General features: G+C 49.7%; 8 protein-coding genes across 8 annotated transcripts; 4 read left to right on the top strand and 4 right to left on the bottom strand.

Moving 5' to 3' along the window:
• Nucleotides 1-1,842: 1,842 nt before the first annotated feature.
• On the bottom strand, nucleotides 1,843-2,843 carry F9C07_2490 (putative methylglutaconyl-CoA hydratase mitochondrial precursor; the record flags this gene model as incomplete). The annotated part of the gene is made up of 2 exons (XM_041289943.1): nucleotides 1,843-2,413; nucleotides 2,500-2,843. 2 exons carry the CDS (start codon nucleotides 2,841-2,843, stop codon nucleotides 1,843-1,845), a joined length of 915 nt encoding a protein of 304 aa, XP_041143121.1.
• Nucleotides 2,844-3,016: 173 nt separating this feature from the next.
• F9C07_1273009 (uncharacterized protein) lies at nucleotides 3,017-7,188 on the bottom strand. The gene is made up of 2 exons (XM_041284824.2): nucleotides 6,651-7,188; nucleotides 3,017-6,577 (listed from the first exon to the last, which is right to left on the bottom strand). Exons 1-2 carry the CDS (start codon nucleotides 6,738-6,740, stop codon nucleotides 3,191-3,193), a joined length of 3,477 nt encoding a protein of 1,158 aa, XP_041143120.2. The 5' UTR covers nucleotides 6,741-7,188; the 3' UTR covers nucleotides 3,017-3,190.
• A 174-nt stretch (nucleotides 7,189-7,362) lies between these two features.
• On the top strand, nucleotides 7,363-10,052 carry F9C07_2492 (uncharacterized protein; the record flags this gene model as incomplete). The annotated part of the gene is made up of 2 exons (XM_041289953.1): nucleotides 7,363-7,586; nucleotides 7,655-10,052. 2 exons carry the CDS (start codon nucleotides 7,363-7,365, stop codon nucleotides 10,050-10,052), a joined length of 2,622 nt encoding a protein of 873 aa, XP_041143119.1.
• A 366-nt stretch (nucleotides 10,053-10,418) lies between these two features.
• F9C07_1278776 (uncharacterized protein) lies at nucleotides 10,419-12,853 on the bottom strand. The gene is made up of 3 exons (XM_041284823.2): nucleotides 11,319-12,853; nucleotides 10,888-11,266; nucleotides 10,419-10,827 (listed from the first exon to the last, which is right to left on the bottom strand). Exons 1-3 carry the CDS (start codon nucleotides 12,385-12,387, stop codon nucleotides 10,785-10,787), a joined length of 1,491 nt encoding a protein of 496 aa, XP_041143118.1. The 5' UTR covers nucleotides 12,388-12,853; the 3' UTR covers nucleotides 10,419-10,784.
• A 784-nt stretch (nucleotides 12,854-13,637) lies between these two features.
• On the top strand, nucleotides 13,638-15,577 carry F9C07_2494 (Asp-tRNAAsn/Glu-tRNAGln amidotransferase B subunit; the record flags this gene model as incomplete). Its single annotated transcript, XM_041289952.1, has 4 exons — nucleotides 13,638-13,950; nucleotides 14,004-14,080; nucleotides 14,137-14,278; nucleotides 14,328-15,577. The coding sequence occupies 4 exons, from the start codon at nucleotides 13,638-13,640 to the stop codon at nucleotides 15,575-15,577; spliced, it is 1,782 nt and encodes a 593-aa protein (XP_041143117.1).
• Nucleotides 15,578-16,137: 560 nt separating this feature from the next.
• On the top strand, nucleotides 16,138-17,250 carry F9C07_2495 (putative arginase; the record flags this gene model as incomplete). Its single annotated transcript, XM_041289951.1, has 3 exons — nucleotides 16,138-16,224; nucleotides 16,305-16,888; nucleotides 16,947-17,250. The coding sequence occupies 3 exons, from the start codon at nucleotides 16,138-16,140 to the stop codon at nucleotides 17,248-17,250; spliced, it is 975 nt and encodes a 324-aa protein (XP_041143116.1).
• An 821-nt stretch (nucleotides 17,251-18,071) lies between these two features.
• On the top strand, nucleotides 18,072-18,801 carry F9C07_2496 (uncharacterized protein; the record flags this gene model as incomplete). Its single annotated transcript, XM_041289950.1, has 3 exons — nucleotides 18,072-18,223; nucleotides 18,330-18,604; nucleotides 18,698-18,801. 3 exons carry the CDS (start codon nucleotides 18,072-18,074, stop codon nucleotides 18,799-18,801), a joined length of 531 nt encoding a protein of 176 aa, XP_041143115.1.
• Nucleotides 18,802-18,840: 39 nt separating this feature from the next.
• On the bottom strand, nucleotides 18,841-22,471 carry F9C07_1273002 (TFIIF-interacting CTD phosphatase). The gene is made up of 4 exons (XM_041289942.2): nucleotides 21,907-22,471; nucleotides 21,598-21,849; nucleotides 21,437-21,523; nucleotides 18,841-21,362 (listed from the first exon to the last, which is right to left on the bottom strand). The coding sequence occupies exons 2-4, from the start codon at nucleotides 21,843-21,845 to the stop codon at nucleotides 19,235-19,237; spliced, it is 2,463 nt and encodes an 820-aa protein (XP_041143114.1). The 5' UTR covers nucleotides 21,846-21,849; nucleotides 21,907-22,471; the 3' UTR covers nucleotides 18,841-19,234.
• Between the last annotated feature and the right edge of the window lie 394 nt (nucleotides 22,472-22,865).

Below are 22,865 nucleotides of genomic sequence, written 5' to 3'. Positions count from 1 at the left end.
GATCATTTTTATCCAAATGTTTTTGATACATGACCCTGGGTAATCACAATTATCTGGTCTTTCGGGATCCACAGCCAACTCTTCCGAAGACAAATGAGGGTGATCACTAGATTCCTTAGCTCCAGATGCTACTACAAATAAGTTGTGCAGCCGCAGATCGCGGGGAAGATTAAATAAATTACGGTCCTATCGGCATTTCCTGACCTTTTCCCATCTGCAAGACAAGCCTGCGGGATGTACGGCAGGGTTAAATTACACGGTCCGCTACTCCCTACTCATTGAATTGTCCAATATCGGTGGTACACGTAGCGCGGCGAAATTCTTGTTTGGAACTGTACAGAAGTCAATCTTAATCCCAACATATTCGGGGCAGCCGCCATGTCAGCCTTGCATCTATGAACAGGGGTTTCGACTCAGAACTGCCTCTAATCTTTTGCCCCGATGGTGGCTGTGGATTCCGATATTGATGCAGGTCATTTTCTGGAGCCTCATCCTCCTTTCTATGATTTTTTATTTCTCTCTCTATCTTCTCTTCTCTTCTCTTTTCTTTTCTTTTCCATTTTTTCTCTCTATCTTATTTTTTAATTGCTTTTACCACCCTCCAACTCAGACAACTTCTTGGTGGTTTCTACTTTTAGCATAAGCTTTACAAGAATTGAATCATATTGAGCGACACATAAGCCGATACATGAAGTAGATGGGGCAAAAAGAACAAACATGCCTGTCAACAAGGCTGTGCCCCATTTGTGAGGCGAAAAAATAAAAATAAAAATGTAACATGACAGGCAACACTATAGTATTCCACCTATCAGAAACCAGATTCAAGCGCCCTATAGATCGATTCTCTTTGTTGCCTGGTACGCATGCGGTTTGATCTTCCACACTTTGATACACAAACTAAGTTGTGGAGCTGCGGCCCGTTCAGTGTACCAGGGGAATGGGACTAATTGGGGAACCCTTGTTGTTATTTCCCGTGAAACATGTTGAACCAAGGTTGGGTCAGTGTATTAGTTATTGGTTGTGTACCATGGCTCTTCTGCGGTGATGCTTATTCCAAGGACCTGGGATATTCGGAAGGATATATTGCTATAGAATCTAGATCACCTCTGATTATCCGAAGTATAGGGCGCTTGGATGTCTAGCTGGGAATGTATGAAGCTCACCTACTCTTCCGCCAATCCTACTAGTATACAGTACAGTGCATACATGATATGTGACATCATGTCGAACTGCTTGCTCGGAGACTATGACTCACATTACGTTTGTGGACGATGCGGAAGTTGATTGACTCACAACTCAATATTGGGTGGAACGGAGATGGGTTCCTCGAACCATCTATAGGTCTTGTTTCAAATGGCTTGTTTGAGAAGGTCCAAGGTTTGCACATACAAACATGAAGTTCGAGGTCATTTTCCATGGATCCCTACCACTAATAGCTGGGATATATACAGGGTTGACACATAGGATTCTTGGAAACCTGTAGGATAGTAGTTCCGACCAGTATGGTTTGTTCAGCATCCGCTTCACAAAAGGCTTCCATCGCTTATGTAGACGACTACGTTAACATATTGGTAGACAAGCATTGGTGTCATAGTAGGCAAAATGTGAATGGACTGGTAGAAAGCATGGAAATCAAGATCTTCATGCGGAGTTGCCCTACCATCCACTGTTTCAGTATCGCCACATACAGGCCACGGAATGCCCAATGTCTCTATGAATCACCGTTTTCAGATCTATGACGAGTACAAATACTTTCCAAGTGCAACAATACAGCATCACTTGACCTCAAGTAACGGGGAAACATTTCATTTTTTACATTTGCCACGTGGGCACTTGACAAATTCATCGCCCCCGGAAAGCAGGCTTCCTCTTTTCTGCGAACGCCCGCAAAGCCTCAAAGCGATCTTCCGTCTCAACCACGCCGTCATAAGCCTCATTTTCTGCCACCTCGCCCTTCTGGAAGTCATTCACGGCCTGAAGTGCCTGCTTGATAGCGATGGGTCCACCTTCGCAGATGTCCATGGCCAGTTTGATGCTCTCCCGTAGCACTTTCTCACGCGCTGCGCCCTCCTTTTGCTCCTCTTCAGGTAATATTTCGACGAGCCGATCGCAGAGCCCCATAAAGTATGATTCGGGGCCCGACACACGTCGCCCAGTTAGGATGAGGTCTCGGGCGCGGTTCACCCCAACAATACCCGGGAGGCGGTATGTGCCTCCCGCCCCAGGGATAATAGCTAGTCTGGTCTCGGGCAATCCGACAATGCTAGATGAGCCAAACACACGTAGATGCGTACATAAGGCGAGTTCTAGTCCACCTCCCAGCGCCATAGAAGACACAGCAGAGATTGTGGGTACAGGTAGCCCGGCAAGATCACGGAATGTACCGCGCAGCTTGGACAAGAATTCATTGGTCCTGAACAAGTTTGAAAAAAGTATTAGTCGCGAAGAAACGTGCGAGAAACAGGGGTGCGAGGCTGGTTGTTAAGGATGAGAACTCACTCCTGCTTGGTCATGTTTACTCGCTCTTTCAGGTCTGCGCCCGCACAAAAGGCCGAATCCACATTGCTGGCAATGACCAAGGCCCGTGTAGGACCGTTGCCTCCCTCCGCGGATATGGACTGGACATGCTTAGACAGACCGTCCAAAAGATTCTTGGAAATTGCGTTTCTGGCTTTGGGTCTGTTCAGCAGCAGAACTCGAATATTCCCGGAGCCCGGCGCAGGGATCTGCTGGGTCTGTATCACGGCATCATCCGCACTGGTGCTAAATCTTGTGACTCTGACGCGAACCGACAAGACCGAGGGCTGTCGCAATGTATGTGAAAGAGGCAGGCGCGGTGGCATCTTCGAGTCGTAAAATTGAGTCTATCCAAGCGATCAAAAAAAGATTCTTCCCTCTTTCCAAAGATATAGAGAACTGGCGGAATATCCCAAGAGGAAATGATTTTGGAAAGCGAGAAGGATGAATTGAGGAAGCTCCGAAGTGTGGGGAAGCTGTTGAACAGCTGCAGCGACTGCGGGGAAACCATCCACCGAGAGGCCCCAATTCTTACCGCGGATAAGCGCTACCATTCATTCTCTTAAGTCTTGCCCGATAGCTATGAAGGGGTATCATCCGATGATATTGAAACGCCACACGATCTATAATACGTCTATATACAGCTAATGTACAAAAAGTGTTCGAGGTTCCATCATTGCACCTCATGCTCCTCCCAATGAACAGCGTAATATTCCTGAACTTCCTCGTCGCTAGGCCAGGGGCCCCAAACGTGCGTCGCCGTGACTATGTCATATGCCTCTTGCAGATTCGGGTCCGAGAATGACATCCTCTCAGAATCACTAGGGGAAACCTCACTTGTATACTCAGATCCCCCTAAGCCACGCGCTTGTGCAGCTGAGGCTGTCCAACGGAGCGATCCCCAGGACTGCCTTTCCCGATATCCCTCGAGAAATAAGCGCATTGCCACTAAAGTGCGCCGCATCATCATATCACCGTTCAAGTACTCATCGGACGCTTCCTTAAGGGGCGTCGCATACTGAGACATCCATCGGAGAAGGCTGAGGAGGCCATCATAATCTTCAGCTAATCCCAATGATCTGACAAATGCGTGAAGGACGGCAGGAGAAGGCACATGAAGTAATGGTGGCAAAATGACTTGGGCGTCAGTGACATTCTCAGAATATGGTTTGCCAGACCCAAACAAGGATGGAGTTCTAAAGTCTGGAAGGACAAGCCGGTCAAACTGGTCTTTGAGGCCCCGCAGACCATACTGGACCATATCCTCGAATCGCGGGCAGGGAAGACCTATGTATGCCAGCTTTCCCTGATGCGCAGCATTACCAACAACCTCCAGGGCTTCTTCCACGGCATCTACATTCTTGATCCCAGAGCTTACCGCTCTTGAAAAACCGCTGCATAGAATCTGGAAGCCCTGCAGGCCGAGTTGAATATCGTGATGCTCCATCCGCCCTGCAATTTCTAGAATCTCGTGCCAAGCTATAACACGCTGGATGTCTCGATCCATCTTGCGAAAACGGCCAGTGACGCGGTCTTTGTTCAAAGCCGATAACACAAAAACCCACGCTTGAGGGGACCGGGGATGCCGTACTCTAAGCAGTTCGATTGCGTGTGCTAACGTCTTCGGGTGCCGATATTCATCTCCATTCCTTAGGTATTCATCCTGGGAGAAAAGGGTGGATGTCTCCCCGTTGGCCATCTGTGAACTGCCCAATATGATCGGAAAAGCGTCTCTGGCATGTCTGGCTGACAGTTCACCGAAGGTCGAGAATTTGCACAAGAAGTATACGAAGGATGAGAAAAGATGAGCAGGAAGTTCGTTTACAACTTTCCGACTTTGTTCGTCATAGATAGATTCATGTGCCCAGACGGTGCACAAAGCTCTGATCTGCTCATTAGACATATCACTGCAGCTAAGGTACTCCAGACCAGATTTGAAGGTCGGTGCATATCGTAGCAGGAGGGAAAGGAACCTTGCCTGCGGCCGGATCCCCTCGGAGAGCATTTGTGTGAGGAGCTCGTCTAACGTAGGTGGCTCTGTATGCACATAAATCAAATCCCGCGCAGACAAAGGCTCTGCGAAGGTTTCCAGAGCATCACCTGGCAAAGCATGACTTGTTTGGTCAAAATTGGCATGTAAAGCCTTTCGTCGATAAATCAATTTCTCAGCCATTGCAGTGTAGATGCTCCCGCGTGGAGGTAAACCTTGATCTCGATATGACAAAAAACAGGCCCAGGCTTCTCGCACAGTCCTTGTAGCCCGGATACGAGCTTCCCAGATAGCGTGATGGTCCGCATTTCCAATACGTCCACGAAGACGCCATGGCTGGCGCGCTAGGGTCCTTGTTTGAATGGTAGGACTCTTATCTGTGTCCCACCCGGCAAGGATACTGGACACTTCCTCCCAGCGACTATGAGCATAACCTGCTTCTTTCATCTGAGACATCACCCGCATAGCACGGCTCCTCAGCCCTTCGATTCCTCTTTGAGAGTCAAGACCTAGCTTTTCTTCCTTCCATGGCGGCCACGATGGAGCCTTTAATTCTGCGGACTGTCGCTCAGCTGAAGTTTTCTTATGAGCTAACTGTACCGCGATGATACCTTGGTACCCTCTACGCGTGACGGGCAGAACAGGCTGGTTTCTGGCCATTGCTCTGAGAAGCTCAAACTGTGCTTGCTGCTGTATTGAAGCCGAAGTGAAAGGTCCCTGTCTGCAAGGCAATGAGAGTAATCGAAGGAATGTGTTGCATTTCCCAGCCAGCACCTGGATATTTCGCGGTGTCGCTGATGCCACAGTACCAGTCCCCTCTGGTTCTAGAAGAGTAAGGTAAAATGCGAAGGTACGCACGATAGGAAGCTGTGCTTGCGGCCACAGTTGGCGAGCATGATGAAGCAAACGAACGACGAATGTGGCACAGGTATTAGGATCTATTAAGGGCTTTGCGTCGTGCGATAGGCGAAGCTCATCGAAAAGGTTGTAATCTTTCGCCGAACTCAAAGGAGTACCTAGTTTTGGATGTGGTTGACCGCTGATAAGGCGCAGCGAATAAATGAGGAGTAAACGGAAGGACTTAGTATCAAGACCCTGCCGCAACAAAAGAAGGGGTATGAAAGGCGGAATAATTCGAGCAGCAGAGCCTCCCTTTTCCTTTGGATCTGACTGTATTTCTAACGCGAAAACCCGGAGGATGGCCTCGTAGGGGGTGCGGCTCTTGAGGATCCATGCCCATGAAACCACATCTTTGACAGAATACTGCCGCGCTCTTAAATATTTACGGTATTCTTTGTTAAGAAAAACCTTTCGCAGAGCAACATCCAGTTCCATAGAATTTCCTTGGGTTCCCTCTTCACCAACCAGGTCTAGCAAACGATCCACATGGTAAATGTAGTCTGCAGCAATCTCTTGGAGCGAGACTCTGTGCTCAATTTTGAATTTGATCCTCCGTTTCCTGTCTAAAGGAGGCATGAGGCGGTCGTTTGGATTTCTCGAAGTAAAGGTCCAGTTTTGACGCGTTGTGCTATCAGGACAATGCACAACATTTTGCAGGGTATCAATTAAATACTCGGTTGGGGTCGGATTGAAGGAAACAGCAAGCTTTTTTGACTTCCTTCGGGGGTTATGCAATTCATTTTGTGGTTTTTCACGTAAACGGTGGCCATGCGCATCGCAGCTCATCAATGTATTCCTAGTAGGTGGCAATGGCGTTGATTTAGAGGCCTTTTGGGGGAGAGGCTTGGGTTTTGACGGGGTCTGTTCGCGGGGTGATGATTTGGAGCTTTGTTCCCTCTGTTGCTGTTCACGGTCTGGGCCAGGGGGCACATAGGATTGATTTAATTGAGACTGAAGCCGCAACCCACACCAGAATTCACAAGATGCGTGCTGATCATCATCTCCGACCTGGTGTATTTGGTCACGCGTGGGTTCATATCGAGGAGAAACCAAGGTCCCGGCTGAGCTGAGAGACCGTGACAAGGTTCGAGGACCGAGAAACACATTAGCGGACGAACTGGAAAGCGCCGTCAGGTACCCTGGATATGAGAGGCGATTATAATACAGCTCCTTAAAGTTGAAGAAGGAAAACATGTCAATACAGCACTGAAGAGAAATTGGTCCGGGGCTGGTTAATCGGTACCTTCGGCCATACACGGCTACTGAGCAAGTGCGCCGCTCTCAGAGAGGAAACCCTCGAGCGGCTCGGAACATGATTGAAGACCGATGACATCCATAGAGATGACCATGGAGTAACTTCGGCGAGCTCTGATACCGGTTGACGAGAGTCGAGGATGCGTCTTCGCTCAAGTGCAACTTAGCAAGTCAACCCGGAGAAGCAGCCAGTCGGCCTGGTCCATTGGGAAAAAAGTATACGTCACGTGATTGATCGTCACGAGTTGCGCTTTTGGCATGGCGCGCATGAGGAACATCTCCCTCTTTGCCTGTCTTCCCGCCTTGCTATTGTTACGGGTGCCGACATTATTTCTCCTGGGTTTTTATTTTTTGCCCTTCTCGGCTGGATTAGTTCTGGGCGTGGTGAGAAACACGTTCATTGCAATTCACCCCTGTGGAGTTGAATATACGTGATTTTATCTTGAAGGTTGCGCACCCTCCTGCTGGGTCTCGTAACTATTGGCGCATCCGCTTCGGGGATCAACGAGCACTCAACCATCGGCCTCTGTGTTTAAGGTCATAATCGTGGTTTTTTTCTGAATTACCGCGTCAATTTATATTCACAAAGTTGGAACCAAGTCTCCGCGCTTGTAGCTCCAGGTGCGGTACGCTGTACATTAGGAAAGACCCTTTATTCCCGCGTCAAAGGATTACTGCAATAACGGCGCGACTCCGGAACCATGAGCGCAGACGAAGGCGGAGGCACAGCTTCCATTCCGGCCACAAATGGCGATCTCCATGCTACCACCCCCGATCCGCCCTCGTTGGCGACACCTGCCAAGCGAAAGCGTGTGTCAAGTCATGATGACAAAGTCGCTCAAGACGCTGGCTCGTCTGCGTCGCAAGCTCAGGAAAAGATCAAGCTACAGGAAACTCTGCGTAATCTCGTTGAAATATTAAGCAAGTAGGTTCCACTTACTTCTCTCTCGATCTATCTGTTCGCGTTCGCATCCAGATGCTGACCTTCAAAAGAAACGATACGGATCTTCAACTCTTATCCTGTCCATTGCCATCATCTCCAACGAAGCCCCGTTCGAAGCGCGCGAAAGTCTCTGGCGAAAAAGACGAGGCCTCCACTATACAATCCCGAGTCGCTTCGAACCGTTATAACACTCTGTCGGAATTCTTGAGTGATATCGAGAAGGCATCGGCTGCTGTGATCGAGAGGAATAAAGCCCAGGCGAGCGGGCTCCAGGCTGATGGGTCGCCTGTGACCGAAACTGTCAATCGTATCGCGGCATTTAAGAAACTCTTGAACAGTCTCGTTCGTCAGGCACACACGAGCCAGTCGAACATCAAGACAGAGACATCCGAGGAGGATGCAGAGACACCGGCGAAATCCAATACCTCCAATGTAGAGGCTCGGAATGAGAATCTCGTCTTGACGCTGTTTGGGAACCCAGCTAATCCCAAGCAACTATATTCAAGTTTACAGAAATCCGTCAAGGTTCCACTGCCTTCAGACGACCCGAAAGCAGAGAAATATGTGGAGGTGCAAGCGCCACTACGTGAAGTCGGCTTACCAAACGGTATCACGACCACGAAGATTGAACCGTACAATCTTGATGAAAATCCAGCGGAGCCCAAAAGGACCTTTGGGGAAGTTTTCGCGCCTCGGTCAACCTTGCCTCAACTGGAAATGCCACGCAAAACAAAGTCTTCCTCTCGAAATGCTCTTAATGGCTGGATCGACCCATTTGACGCCATCACTGACTTCAAAGCTTTCCGAGGAGATCGGAATAATTACTGCCTTGCACCTCTGCCCTCTGGTCAGTGGCTCCAGTATGGCGGGGTCACATCATCCCCGTCTTATTGGAACCGCCGCGATAAACATCAGCCGTCTCAGCAGCATAGTGACGAGAAGTATACCGATGATCCTTCACTGTGGGTTGACGAAGACTCGACTGTCTTGCAGGGTGTCTACTCATCATTCGCTCCTTCATTCGACAGTTCGGGTGCCGTTGTCCAGGCTGATTCGAAGGACTTGGTATGGTGGAGCAAACGAGGTGCAAGACGTTTAGAGACTTTACTTTCATTGCCATATCAAGAAGCCGCCGAAGAGACAACGTCTGAACGGCCAGGCAATATTGGTGAACTAGACGAGAGTACCTTGGAGGAGATGGTAAAGAACTTCAAGCCCGAAGAATTCGCCGATAATGTTACTTGTTCCGAGGCCTCTAAAGCAGATAAGGAGGAAGAGGCAAAATCCCGGGATGTAGAAGGGCTATTACATGACATCTCTGATCTACTGGAGACTTTGAGTTCGTACCAAAAAATCCGGAATCTGGACGTCTCAGCTCCGAACGTTCAAGGCGCCGAGCCTAGAGAAACAGGATCCGACTCGAGGAGCTCAGATGACCCTTCTACAGAAGAGCTGGGTGTGTATGAAACATTAAGATCGAGTCTGGCGGCTCTCATTTCAAATTTGCCTCCGTATGCGGTTGCAAAGCTAAATGGCGATCAGCTGGATGAGCTGAACATAAGCCAGAAAATCGTCATCGAGAACCCGGACTATCGGGGAACCATGGAGAAGGATGACTTCACAGCGCATCAGGAGCGAAGCGCGGCCATGGCCCCAATGAGTGGTGCCGCGAATCGGACTTCAACGCCATCCCGGTACAATTCGCGGGCATATAGTTCTGGCTCTCGAGCCCAATCGCAAGGTGGCTTCGCTCAACAGCCATACTATAGTGGAAGGCAACCCTCCACTTCCGGGCCATACACTCCAGGCCATCCACAACAGTACGCCGGACCTCGGCCACCAGTAACACCTTCACAACGACCAGGGTATCTTTCAGGATACTCTCAGCCCACTCCTCAGTTCAATCAGCAGTTCCAGCGACCAGGACAAAATGGGTACGCTTCCTACTCGGGCCAGCAAGGGCCAGCCGCCCAAGCTTCGCCACAGCCCTACACGCCGCGCCCCGCACAACCAGGGGCATACAATGCTTCTTACGCAGCTGGGCGCAGTGCTTCTCCTCAGAAGCCAGCATCATATGCGGCTCCACGAACACCATACATGACTCCGGGTTCTAATAACCCTCAGCAACGGTTCATACCACAGCAGCAGCAACAACCACAACAGCAACCGCAACCGCAACCGCAGCAACAACAACAACAACCTCCCCCATACGGCAACTATCCTTCCAATCAAGCTCCTCCACAATCGGCAGCATACTCCAACTCAGCAGCTGCCATGACTTACGCGCGAAGTGCCGCTGAACAAGCCGCACTGATGGAGAGGAATAGAACCCAACTTGCAGCTCACGCGCGACAGAGCTCAACACCACAACCCCCAACTGAAGGCAGCTCCCAGGATCGAAGCGTAACACCCGGTAACAGACAGAACGGCAACGCGGTCCCTTCATGAGTCGAGCAAGTATCGTCAACGTTTTGGAGTTGTCTTTCCATGCTTATGTTCGCCCTTGTCTTTAGAAAAAGGAAGGCTCGGTTAATGGTGTTACACTTTTATGATTTGTACTTGATCTTTTGTGACTTTGTCCTCTTGTCCTTTTTCTTCTTTCTGTTCCCTAATTCATTATATTCTCTTGATTTCTCAAAGCTACGGGTTATTAGATTTGAGAATGAGACAGGAAGAGAGGTTTTGGCTCCTCTTCTGAAGTTACATTTTATAACAATATGGCTACGGCTATTAGTTGGTGTGTGTGTATACGCGTGTCGATTCCCTACGACTATGATTTCCCTTTGAAGAATCCTGTTGTCATCTCCTTATGAGATGAAGATCAGCGAATGGCGCAGATTGATTCCAAGATTGGTCTGGTTTCTCTTGGGCGGAGTGTCTCTTACTTTTGTGACTACACGTTTTTCACCTAGAAATTCTATGTATTAGTTTATCTGCAAGATCTACTTCAAGTATTACTTATTCGGAATTGTAACGAGATATTTCGAAAAGCGGAGAACCCTTGTAAACCCTAGGTTGTTTGCCATCGGAACCAGTATCCTAAACGCCACCTTCGACCAGTCCCCTTCCACAAGGAATAGTACCTAGTCAACATGAGTAATAGAAGGCATATATTCATCACTGTCAAGGAAATTCATAAGTCATTATGCAACCACTCTCCATGCTTTCGTGATCGCCCATTCAAGGAATAAACATTGCAGCTATGGCCATAAATCCGAAATATCTGCAGATAAACAATTAGGCTTCTGGTTCATAAAGGCCAGACTCTATGATAGGAACTTACAAAGTAGCAATTCTCCACCCATCGTGAGAAGCAACGAGTTTCTCGGCACCGGCTGCAGAATTGGACGCAATCGCAGATGCAGCGCCGCCCACCATCGCAACGACGAGAAGACGTCCTGAGAATTCTGCGATCATACTAAAGGCTAGTAGCGGCAGGAGGATAGCGGCGGATGCGATGATGATCGCCGAGAAGGCAGAGGTGGAGTTGGATGTCGATCGCATGGTGAGAGAGATAAGGTCTTTTTTGTGTTCTAGAAAACGGGTCTCGGCTGCTGCGACGGGGACGTTTTCTTTCATCCAGGTACGATACGTGTCGATGTCTTTATCGGATGCGCTGGGAAGCGTTTGGGTGACTTTGCTATATGCACTGAGGGAGTTATCTTATTTAGTTAGATTTGGAACGACAGCTGATTTTCGTCACAGGATACTCACTGTATTGTTGGGTCTTTTGTACTAATGCGGCCATCACTTCCTCCCGTCGGTAATGCAGGGATGAGTAGGCCTGCGCTTGGGCAACATCCATGCGTCTTGAAGCGGGAACGATGCTTGTCCCTTCTTGTTCTGCAGTTGCTACACGATGCATTTCTTCGTATTCATCTAATACGTGCAGTTCCTCTTCCATCTGTGCGATTTCGTCCTGGAGATAGAGGAGCACGCGGTGGTTTAGATCTTCGAATCGTCGGTAAAGCGGGGGAAGAGGTGGCTCTTCCTTTTCCACTGATGCGCTCAGCTGCCAGCTGAGAAGTCCATAGCCAGAAGGAACGGATGAAGTCTTTGTATTTCGCCTTGACTTCCTGTTGATACAGTGGGGTTCCTCCTCCGGGCTTTGTGGCGGGGACGGGGGAAGTGGAGGGTGAAAGGATGTGGGATCTCGAGAGGGCTCGTAGGATTCTGGCATTGGACTCAGACGCAATTTCCGCTTGTCAGAGTTGTTCGACGCCTCTGTCAGATAACCCTCCATAGACATTTTGCGCCGAGCCGTGCTGTTTCTCGTAGATAATTCAAATAGACCAGGAACTTGGTAGGAATCCATTGAGCCTTTCGATCGTACAGATGATGTTCGACTCGGGGCGCCCATGCCTTGCGCCATCATGTTCGCCTGGCGCGCAAGTCTGACATGCGGATTCATGAACGAACCATTAGACCTGCGTGGGTTGCTGTTGGGGATGTCATCGTCCTCTACGTAGGAATCGTCGGAGTCAGTGTCGGAATCCGATTCAAGGTATTCGAACACATCAGGTACTTTCTTCTCCGGTCCGGCCGCTTTGAAATTGAGATTTCTCGCAGGTTGTGTATTCTGCGCCTTTTTGGAACTTGAGACGTTGTTCTTTGGCCCAGCGGACTGCTCTGGGGTACTCTTCTTCTTGGCGGCATCTCCGGAAGATCGCGAGGTTTTTGAAGTAGAATGGGACTTCCCGGAGACGACTGAAGCTGTAGACGCCTTATTGCCGCCGTCTTTGGAAGCTTTCTTAGAGCGTCTCGATCCTGAATAGAGCAACATTGTTATTCAGACCGGAAGTAGCAGAAGACTTGGTCAAGTTGAATTAAAAGGTGAAATTTTCATTTGTAAACCATAACCCGTGAGCATCGAATTTATGAAGTCATGCGGACAGGCACCGTCCACGAAAATTGTTTGGAGGGGCTAACAGACGAGAGACATAACAAGGGAGAGAGCAGGACCGCTCTCGCGGTAGAGAGTTTTTCGGATATCACTTTTGGAGGAATGTAGGATAGAATGTCGGCTCGAATTCTTTTCTGTTTCACGGGGGCAGCGAGCACAAAGCGCGCGTGGGTGGGCGTCAAATCGGAGGTGAGAGAGTCTATCGATGAGCCGATGTATACATACCCAAGCGAAGCCCTTGCGCGTAGATCGGAAAGAAGGACTGTGACGATAGACCGTCAGCAACTGTTCAATAAATAGATCGTCTCAAATTCGGCCCCAGATAAGAGAGTTCATGGTGCGACAGATCGAAAGTCTCACGTAGGAACTAAACCGAAAGCAAAGAATAATTCCAACTTGACGGTCAGCCAAACTTCACATACTCTATTTTTGGTGGGGTTGGCGGATGTGGATTCGATGTGGATGAAGATCATCGGATGAGTCCAAACTCAATCCGGTAAGGGAGAGAAAGATTGAATGGAACTGACTTCTCTCTTCTTAGTTTTGGAGGATTTTGTTCGAGTAAAAAAAAGAGAACAGTATGGACGTGGGAGGGGGATTCCCTTATAGAAGGAGGGGTGCTCAAGTATAGAAGATAGAAGGATATATAATCCATCATCGTCATACTCGTCGTGTCAAGAACCGATGTGTTGGCTGCACTGCATTGGCTTACCTCATTCTCATGAATTTTGTATGTGAATTGAATGACCTGGAGTGCCCAGAGATCTCGTTATCGGCAAGACATTTGTCACGATACGTCTCCTTGCCGAAAATGTTCAAAAGAAAGTGATAATCCCATTGTATGAGGAATAAGACTAGTAGGATGTGTACGGCGAGTAAAAGTAAAGCAGTCAGGTGGGTATGTATGGTAAAGACAATACATTCTAAGCAACTCCGAGGTAATTCCGCCTTCTCCCAAAAAGGATAGTAAAAAGATATCGCCAACTTGAGCCTTCCTTACCGATCAACCATATCTTTTTTTTTTTTCCCCCTTCAAATCAATTGTCCGTCACTATTCAGCACGCTCTTCTCCGAAAGAAGGTTACTGTTTTCACTTCTATCAATTTCATCAAACCCTCCGTCTTTCCCATATGCTCCGCCCCTGGCTGCGCCAATCGACTCGAGCGGCCCGCTCTCTTCCTTGTTGCCAATGTCCCCGGCCCTATAGCTCTCGACTGCCCACCCTTACGAGCCCATCTAGTTCGGTTCGGCGTTTACAAACGTCAGCTTCAGAGTCGCAGGACCGTGTACCACTCCGGAAGCAGCTCAAACAAAATGCGAAGGCCTTAAAAGCCGAGAAGCGTCAGAGAAGGGAGAGCGAGGAGGCTTCGCGACAAAAATGGGAGCTCACTGTCGGCATTGAGATTCATGCGCAACTGAATACCGAGACCAAACTATTTTCACGTGCGATCACAGCCTATTTATGTCAAGCATGGATCTGACCTCTGCTTGACCAGGTGCTTCGACATCATCCACCGACCTACCCAATTCAAACGTTGCTCTCTTTGACCTGGCTTTCCCAGGTAGCCAGCCGGTTAGTCTCCGAGATCAGATTTTTTTTGGTAATCAGTGGAAGCTGAAATGCTCTAGGAATTCCAAGTTCCAACACTGCTACCTGCCCTCCGCGCCGCACTCGCTCTGAACTGTGATATCCAGCCCGTGAGCCGATTCGATCGGAAACATTACTTCTATCAGGACCAGCCAGCGGGATATCAGATTACACAATACTATGGTGAATATAGAATTTCTCCAGTGTCGTGACCGTTGGTTAACCCTCGCAGAACCTTTTGCGAGAAACGGCTATGTGGATTTGTTCGGCTACGATGGGATCGCGCCGGAAGATGGCGATCACGTTCGCATCGGTATCAAGCAGGTACAGCTAGAACAGGACACGGCCAAATCACAGGAGTACCATCCCTCCACGCAGCTTCTTGATTTCAACCGCGTATCCCACCCCCTAGTCGAAATCATTACGATGCCCCAGATCCATACACCCGCGACAGCTGCAGCGTGCGTCCGGAAGATTCAGGCAATCCTTCAATCCTGTAGCGCAGTCACCACCGGTATGGAATTGGGAGGACTCCGAGCCGATGTGAATGTCTCGATCCGTCAGCGGGGCGATACCGAGGGTGTGCATCAGTATGGCGGGATCGGTGGCCTCGGCCAGCGCACGGAGATCAAGAACTTGAGCAGCTTCAAGGCTGTAGAGGATGCCATCATTGCAGAAAAGAACCGCCAGATTGCTGTGCTAGAAAGTGGTGGGGTCGTGGAGGGTGAGACCCGTGGCTGGACGATTGGGAGCACGGAAACACGGAGACTTCGAGGCAAGGAGGGCGAAGTAGACTACCGGTATATGCCAGATCCGGATCTACCACCGCTACTTATCGGAGCTGACCTTGTGTCGGAGCTGGCCAACACGTTACCGACTTCCTCGGATGAGCTAATTGGGCTGTTGACGGGCAAAGAGTACGGCCTCTCGATTGAAGACGCCAAGCCGCTGGTTGAGCTAGAGGATGGAGCTCGGCTGGAGTACTACCAGGACGTGGTGGATATCCTGCGCGATCTGCAGCAAGACCAGGATCCTAAGAGCCGTGGGGGTCTGGCACGCGTTGCCGGTAATTGGGTTCTCCACGAGCTTGGGGGCCTTTTGACTAAAGCGGACCTGCCTTGGGATGCAGAACGAGTCTCGGCACTATCGCTGGCTCAAATTATAGATCACGTCCAGCGAAAGCAGATCACCGGTCCTACCGCCAAGCAGGTGCTAGCCATGGTATTCGACGGAGACACTCGGGCGATTCCTCAGTTACTGGAAGAGGAGAACCTACTTCTCCGGCCTCTCTCCAGAGAGGAATACGTTGCGTTGGCTGAGGCAGCAATCAGCCAGAACCCGCAGATGGTCGAGCAGATCCGGACTAAAAACCAGTTAGGGAAACTAGGCTGGTTTGTCGGACAGATGATGCGCATGGGTGAAAAGGGCCGAGTAGAAGCGCCCAAGGCCGATGCGATCCTCCGGGAACTGATTCTGGGGTAGCCTGTTGAGTGTATTCGTAGATAATTATTCCTTCACGGAATGTATTGTATAGACAACGTCATAGCCATAATGATACCCGTTCGTTTTCCTGCACTTTCTTTGTAAATAGTAAATATCGCGTCTATCTCCCGGCTATCACAATAAATTGCTAATAAAAATTTGGGGGTGGAGTGGGATGGCGACGCCGTCGCGGGCATCTCTCCTGGACCTGTACTTAGGGGAAGCCCTCGATCCCTAAAAGCAGGTCTTAGCGATCCTCCAAGGAATGCCGCTGACGGCGCCCCACGATGTCTCCCCTACTTAAAGGACCTCAATTCCCCTGTCGGAGGACTTCATTTTTGTATTCTTTTTCAATTGTCATACAATCGATTCCTGGAGACTCTCATCGCATCTCTTTGGTCCTGTTCTTCTGGTGGTTGCAACCCTTCGGAAGATTCCCCACTTGCAAGATCTTATCTTTTTAGTCCGTTTCTAGAATCTTTTTCTCCCCCTCTATCAGATCAAGACTCTCCGATCCCCTCCTCACTCTCTCATCCACTCTCCAATTCTTCCCTTTCACCATGACTCAACCCTCCACCATCACACAACGCTTCCTGTCCAAGCCCGGAAATCTGGGTGTGGTAGCAGTCGGCTTCAATGGCGGCCAGGTAGGACGATCCTCCCACACGCGGGTGTCGATCACTGAGATCACAAGATCATCGCTAACCGGACTTTTTAACTGACACAGTGCAAACTTGGAGTTGAGGCTGCCCCCATGGCCCTGGTCGAGGCTGGCCTCCTCGATCAACTCCGCGACGACCTTGGCTACACCCTCGACTATGACGGCACCGTCCACTACTACGAAAACCAGATCCCCGCCGAAGATCCCGACCACCGCGGCATGAAGAAGCCGCGCGCTGTGAGCGCCGTGACCGAAGCGCTGAGCGCACAGGTCTACGAGAAAGCCAAGCAGGGTCAGATGGTCTTGACACTGGGAGGTGATCACTCGATCGCCATCGGATCCATCTCCGGCTCAGCCAAGGCTACCCGCGAACGCCTGGGTCGGGAGCTGGCCGTCATCTGGGTTGATGCGCACGCCGATATCAACATTCCGGAGATGAGCCCTAGTGGAAACATCCACGGTATGCCCATGGCGTTCTTGACGCGCTTGGCCCGCGAGGAGCAGAAGGACATCTTCGGCTGGTTGCAGGATGAGCACATCGTCAGCACCCGTAAGCTGGTCTACATTGGTCTGCGCGATGTTGATCGCGGCGAGAAGCAAATCCTTCGGGAGCATGGCATTAAGGCGTTCAGCATGCACGACATTGACCGGTGAGTCTTTCTTTCCTCTCGTAGCACAAGGAAAGCAGCCGAAGCTAACCTCCAACAGGTACGGTATTGGCCGTGTGGTTGAGATGGCTCTGGCCCACATCGGAAACGATACCCCTATTCACCTTTCATTCGACGTCGATGCTCTGGATCCGCAGTGGGCTCCCAGCACCGGCACTCCCGTGCGTGGCGGTCTGACTCTTCGTGAGGGTGATTTCATCTGCGAGTGTGTGCATGAGACGGGCAACCTGGTCGCCATGGACTTGGTGGAGGTCAACCCCAGCTTGGAGTCGGTAGGCGCCTCCGAAACCATTCGGACCGGTTGCTCGTTAGTGCGCAGTGCACTGGGTGACACCCTCCTGTGAGCTGATGTAGACTTATAGACGGGTAGATGGCGATCGGATGGGAATTTTCTTATTTATTATATGTTTTTTTTTTTTTTTTCTTATTACATTATGTTTAGACATGACCGCACGGCTTTAGGATATGTACAATGACATTGAAACGATTTCAAGACATGAGTTGGTGCAATTAGTAGAAAAAAGAAGGCAGCTAAAATTAGGGTTGATGGATATCAAATCCCCTGCCACCGCAATTTCCACCTGCCACCTCATTTTACATCAAATGCTCCACCTTCCCTTCCATCTGATGATAGATTTCTCTTCTTTCAGTTCCTATGTACTCTCTTGTCTAAATAAAGAATTCCAAAGACATCCAGAACGATGAATCTCTCACCGCTTACATAACAGTGGTCCTCGACTCGCCGCGCCAGTCCAATCGCAAGGAACCCCGAAACAACAGCCCAACGCCATTACGGCGCTGATGCGCTGTCTTTCTGCGCTTCATTCTTGCATCTGCACTTTCGCCACCAATTGAGTCGCCTTGTCTTCTGCCCGACTCCAGTTGTTGCGGTGGAAAGGAGTGACCGCACTTTCGTTCCTCCCCGCAAGTGTAGTCCCTGACTCAACCAGCCTATACAAATCTATCCTGCGGGGATCGTATATATACATGTACATGCAGAGAGACAGGCCGGGTTTGAAATAAATCACATTCCCGACGAGAACGATCATTGATTTTCACATACATATTACATCTTCCCACATATTCAATTTTCCCCGCCCCTACTGCTTCGTATACAAACCCACAGCATCAAAACCGTCCCGATAGGGCAAGGAAGCAAGCAAACATGGCCGTCGTCTACCGTCGCAGACGCTATCACTGGCCCGAACTCCAACTCAACATCTGGATCCTCATCGTCTTATCGGCTTCCGCTATCTGTATGGGCATCTTTGCCTGGCTTATGTCTGTACAATCTGAGATGCGTCTCGGGACTCCATGGTAAGTACATATTTCTCCTGCTTCTTCCTTCTCTATCACAATCTTCCATGTTGTTTTGAAAGCACAAAAGAAATGGATCATTATATGCTAATACCAAAGACAAAAGGCTCTTCCCATTCATGGTCGTCTCCGGCGCCCTCGGCATCTTCTTCATCATTCTCATTCTCATCCTCGCCGCCCAGCGTTTCCTGCTCCCCGGCATTATCATGCTGGGCAGTTTCATCCTCTTCGTCCTCTGGTTGACGGGGTTGATTGAGACCTCGTTGCAGTTGTACGGCGTGGTCGGGAACGTCGATGATAATTGTCAGATCTATATTGTTGATAATCGCGCCGGGGGGAATAATATGCAGACCTTGGCTTGGTTGACCCAGAAGACTATTTGTGAGTTTTTTTCTTTCTTTTCTTTCTCGTCCTTTTTTTCTAGACTACATGTTTAATTGGTTATTCTCGTCGGCATGCTAATACGGTTGGTAGGTGATTGCTGGAAGACAGCTTTTGCGTTTGAGCTGGTGAATACCATCTTCTTCCTTTGGATGATGATCATGTCGTGGCAGGTTAATCGCGATGTATATGATTGATTTTCTTGGTCTTTTTTGTTTTTCGTTGTGTTTCTATGACCGGATATGATGTTGATGACTAATTATGCGATGGTTTCTGATCGATTCTGTATGTATGAAGATATGGGCGTTGTATGGTATATGATATCCAAAATTTGAGATTCCTTTTTTTGTCCTTGATACTATAGAGACAGAACTATGAACAACTTATCAGACAGTCAATCAGATGTGAGTCAGGTACCCAACGCCATCGCTATGCCATCATTGCATCGCACCAATTGCAACGGAATGAGAAAGCATAATAAACCTTAGCCAATCTGGGATACCAAATGGTATCAACAACAGCAACATAGTGCTGCCCGCAAGCAGCTACGGCATCGTCACATACACCTCAACGCCCCAATATGAACAGGTGAAGGAGAAGTCGAGCAGAAACTAACATAAAAGAAACAGATCAACCGTTTTCCGCCGCAATGTCCTCTTCCGCTTTGGCGTCATAGTCGCCATCCTCGAAAGCAGCCATCATCTCCCGCTCGAGTTCGTCGTCGTCCTCCGCGGGGTCTTCGGGAAGATTGGCATTTAGGTCTTGAGATGCAGGCTCATCTGATTCTTTTTGTGCACTTTCATCATTGGATTCCGTAGCCACATGCGACTCCTGAGCGGGATCGTCGGTAGCCGCAGTCGCGACCTCTTTCAGTCCTGTGCTCCGCTCGTAGGAACGCTTGATACGCTGGGATAGGCGCGAGCCTGGCTGATCGCCTTCCTCTTGACTTTCTTCATCGTCCCCGCCTTCTGAGCCTTCTTCACGCTTACGTTTCTTGTTGGGTGTCGCCTCCTCAGCCCAGGACGATACTTCACTGTCGCTTTCGCTTTCATCGTCACTGCCAAGGAACTCTTTTAGTTCCTCGTGGACAGCGGCTTGCTGGTCTTCGTCGTAACCAATCGGCGAATGCTCGTCGAGGCCGGTGGACTTGAGAAGGTCTTCTGTGGATTCTGAAGCATCTTCTTCCTCGGTCAGAAAATCTCCCGTGTCTTCAGATGACGAAAGCCATCCGCTTTCCATCTCCTTAGAGCCAGGCGAGATTGGCTCTCCTCGGTCGTCAGGGTGTACAGGAAGTAAATACGGCTCCTCGTCCAGCCATTTCCATTGCGTCAGGCAGTCCAAGAGCCACTGGGTTGTGACGATCTTGACATTCGTGTACCGCGTCGCTTCCCGAACCTTTGCGGTGCGGTTACGGCCAGCCACCAGATGGGTCGTCTTCACATTGATCTTTTGAGAAATAACAGCTCCAAAACTCTTCGCCCATAGGGAAATATCGGCGTTCTGGGTATCTGTTCCGAGCGGAAGCACTCCGGAAAATACCAGAATCACCCCGCCGAGGATCTGGCGCTTGATCTGCGGCATGATATCCTTGATATCAGGCACCAGTTTTAGATCAACGTCCTTGTCTTTCGAAGGCGTCTTCTCGCCTCTCAGAGCTGCCACTCTTCCACCCAACCCCCTCGTTCGCCTCAAATCATACTCCTCAAAGAACTGTTTATGCACCTGCTCGAGACGCTCTTCCAACTGGAAGAGTTCCCGATCATTATCCTCCAGCAGATGATGTCGATGTTTGCTTGAGTCTTGCGACTCATCCATGCTAGAAGAGGAATCAATACTCTCTGCAGAATCTTCCTCAGCGTCTAGTTCCTTCTGTTTCTGCAGCAGAGGGCGGTCTTCCACCTGGTGCATTATTGTCTCTTCCTGCGCATCAGTCTGTTCTTGCAGTAGTCTCGGGTTGTCTCCGCCACCCATGGTCACAAGCTGTTCTAACGCTGACACTTCTCCCTCTGGTTTCGCTGTTGTGCCGTTGACATGATGTTCTAGCGGAGGAGGTTTTGTGTGCCTCGTCCCTACCTTCTCCCCAGATTTGCCGACTGCCCCCAGCTCCTGTTTCTTTGGCAAAAAACTCGAGTTGATATCCCCGATGCCAACGAAAAAGTCGTACGGCGAAACCTTGATAAGATTAGGGCTCCACCGCCAAACGTCACCACGGTCGTCGATGATAACAACCATCTTCGTGTCCACCGGGAACAAACGATGGAGATTCTTAGCCGTCAAGCTTCCACTCTCATCACGACTGAGGATGCGATCGCCGAACAGCTTTCGGTCTGGATCTATGATACTTGCAATGTGTTGCGCATATGCTCGGGTACCCATGGTGTAGATATGCAATTCAAAGAGCTCTGAGACGTTCTGCAAGAATGACTCTAAACCTGGTCGTAACTTGACATAGTACCAGCAACCGCGCATTCCCGGGCCATCATCTACCAATTGGAATGCTCGAACATCGCTTAGCGCTTGGTGGTTTGGGTTATCCTTGTCTTCCATCCACTCTCCAACAGTTGGATCGACGGTGGCATGGATGATCGTCTGGTCAAGATCCACCACCAGAGAAAGTTTTCTATTTGACAGTAGCCTGCGTTTCGCATCTTCCTCCACCCGCGCAGCCTCCTTCTCGCTCACGGTTAGTGCAGTGTTATCATGGACCATCTGAATCGTTGCGCGCATCGAATCCGTCACTTCCGTATTGTATGTAGATCTGTAGGAGATGGCAGGGTTAGTGCTTCTGCAGTAGAGAACTATAGTGCCGTATATGATATCTTTTCTACTTACTCGGTCATATCCTTGCCGCACTCCGCACAGAGGCCCCCAAACTGAACTTCGTGAGCACATGGCTCATCAATCTCGATGACCTCCACACTGTCCTCAAGTTAACAATCGCAACCATGTAACCCCCTCGTCAGGAAGTTGTGCAACAAGGCGATAGAACTTACGGTTCATCGATGATATCCCCCTTTGCAATCTTCCATTGGACCACCTCGCCATCAACAGTCGACTCAAACTTGGTCGGGAACTTGCGTTTGACCTCAATCTTATTGCCCAGCCCATCACCCTCGGTGACGGTCGTCTGGTAGACATACCAGAACAGCGCCTCGTCCCTCTCCACCGAGTCGCCGGGCTGTTTCAGCAGCGACGTTACGGTGATCGGGTAGTGGAGGCTGGGCGGTAACCGAAGAAGCATGCTCCTGTACGACTTGGCTCGTTTCTCTTTCTTTGAATGATTTAATGCTTGATGACCCTACCTCTATTGACAATAGCAATTGACAATGGGGTAATATGCATGAATTGCGAGCAGAGACCCGGTTCCAGTAGCTATGGCGCCATGCCCGACGCGCCCGACGGCGGATTGGAAAACCGACGAGAATAGGCTTGAACCGGCCCTAGCTCAGATTCGAGGGTGTATAAAGCCGACGACTGACAGGTAAAGCGACAGGAAAATGTTCCACTTAGCGGGGTGGGATGTGTATTCAGGTAGCTTAGGTCGATCGCGGCAAGGTGACGCGACGGAGAACAAGGACAAAGGGAATATCTACAAAGGATATAGAGACTATCGGCAGATGCTCCGCAACAGTGCGGAGAAATAAAAAGTTGGGAAACTAAGAGGTGGGGATTGAGCGAGGATGAAGCAGTTAGTTGTTGGATCGTGTGAGAGTTGAACGGTTGATGATGAAAGAGAGGGAAAAGCAGTTTGAACCGTTTGGCCGGGAAAGCAGAAAGAAACAAGGTTTGGTTGCCAAGACCCGCACTTTTGTTATGGATGTTCGGGAGCCCGTGCAGGGGGGGCGAGACCCTCTCTTATATAAGAAAGTGGACATGCGTACACCTTTACTTACCCTTCTTCGGTCAGCATATACTACTGGTTCATGCAGCCAAAGCCACAATACCCTTTAGTCAAGACTTGAACAACTCAAAAGCATGCTTTGATGACTCAGAAACAGCCTGTTGTTGACGATCTTGGCAATGGACATGCTCATAACCGGTCTTGTAGTCGCTCGTGTAGTGGAACAACAACTGATTAGTAGCTGGATATAAATCGATCTTTCAGTGCAATCCACCCGCCAGGTTTCCTTAAAATCAAATTTCACGTCATGAAAGCAGAACAGTCTCATAAGCTTAGATTGAGATTAGGGCTTGAACGAGGCACGCGTTGAGAGCCGGGAGACCTTCCCGCTGACTCTACAATGGTGTCAGGCCACATGAC

Source organism: Aspergillus flavus, chromosome 2 (assembly GCF_009017415.1).
Source record: "Aspergillus flavus chromosome 2, complete sequence".
Classification (NCBI taxonomy): Eukaryota; Fungi; Ascomycota; class Eurotiomycetes; order Eurotiales; family Aspergillaceae; genus Aspergillus; species Aspergillus flavus.
Note: the sequence above shows the minus strand (reverse complement) of the source record. Positions and strands in the feature narration are given on the sequence as shown.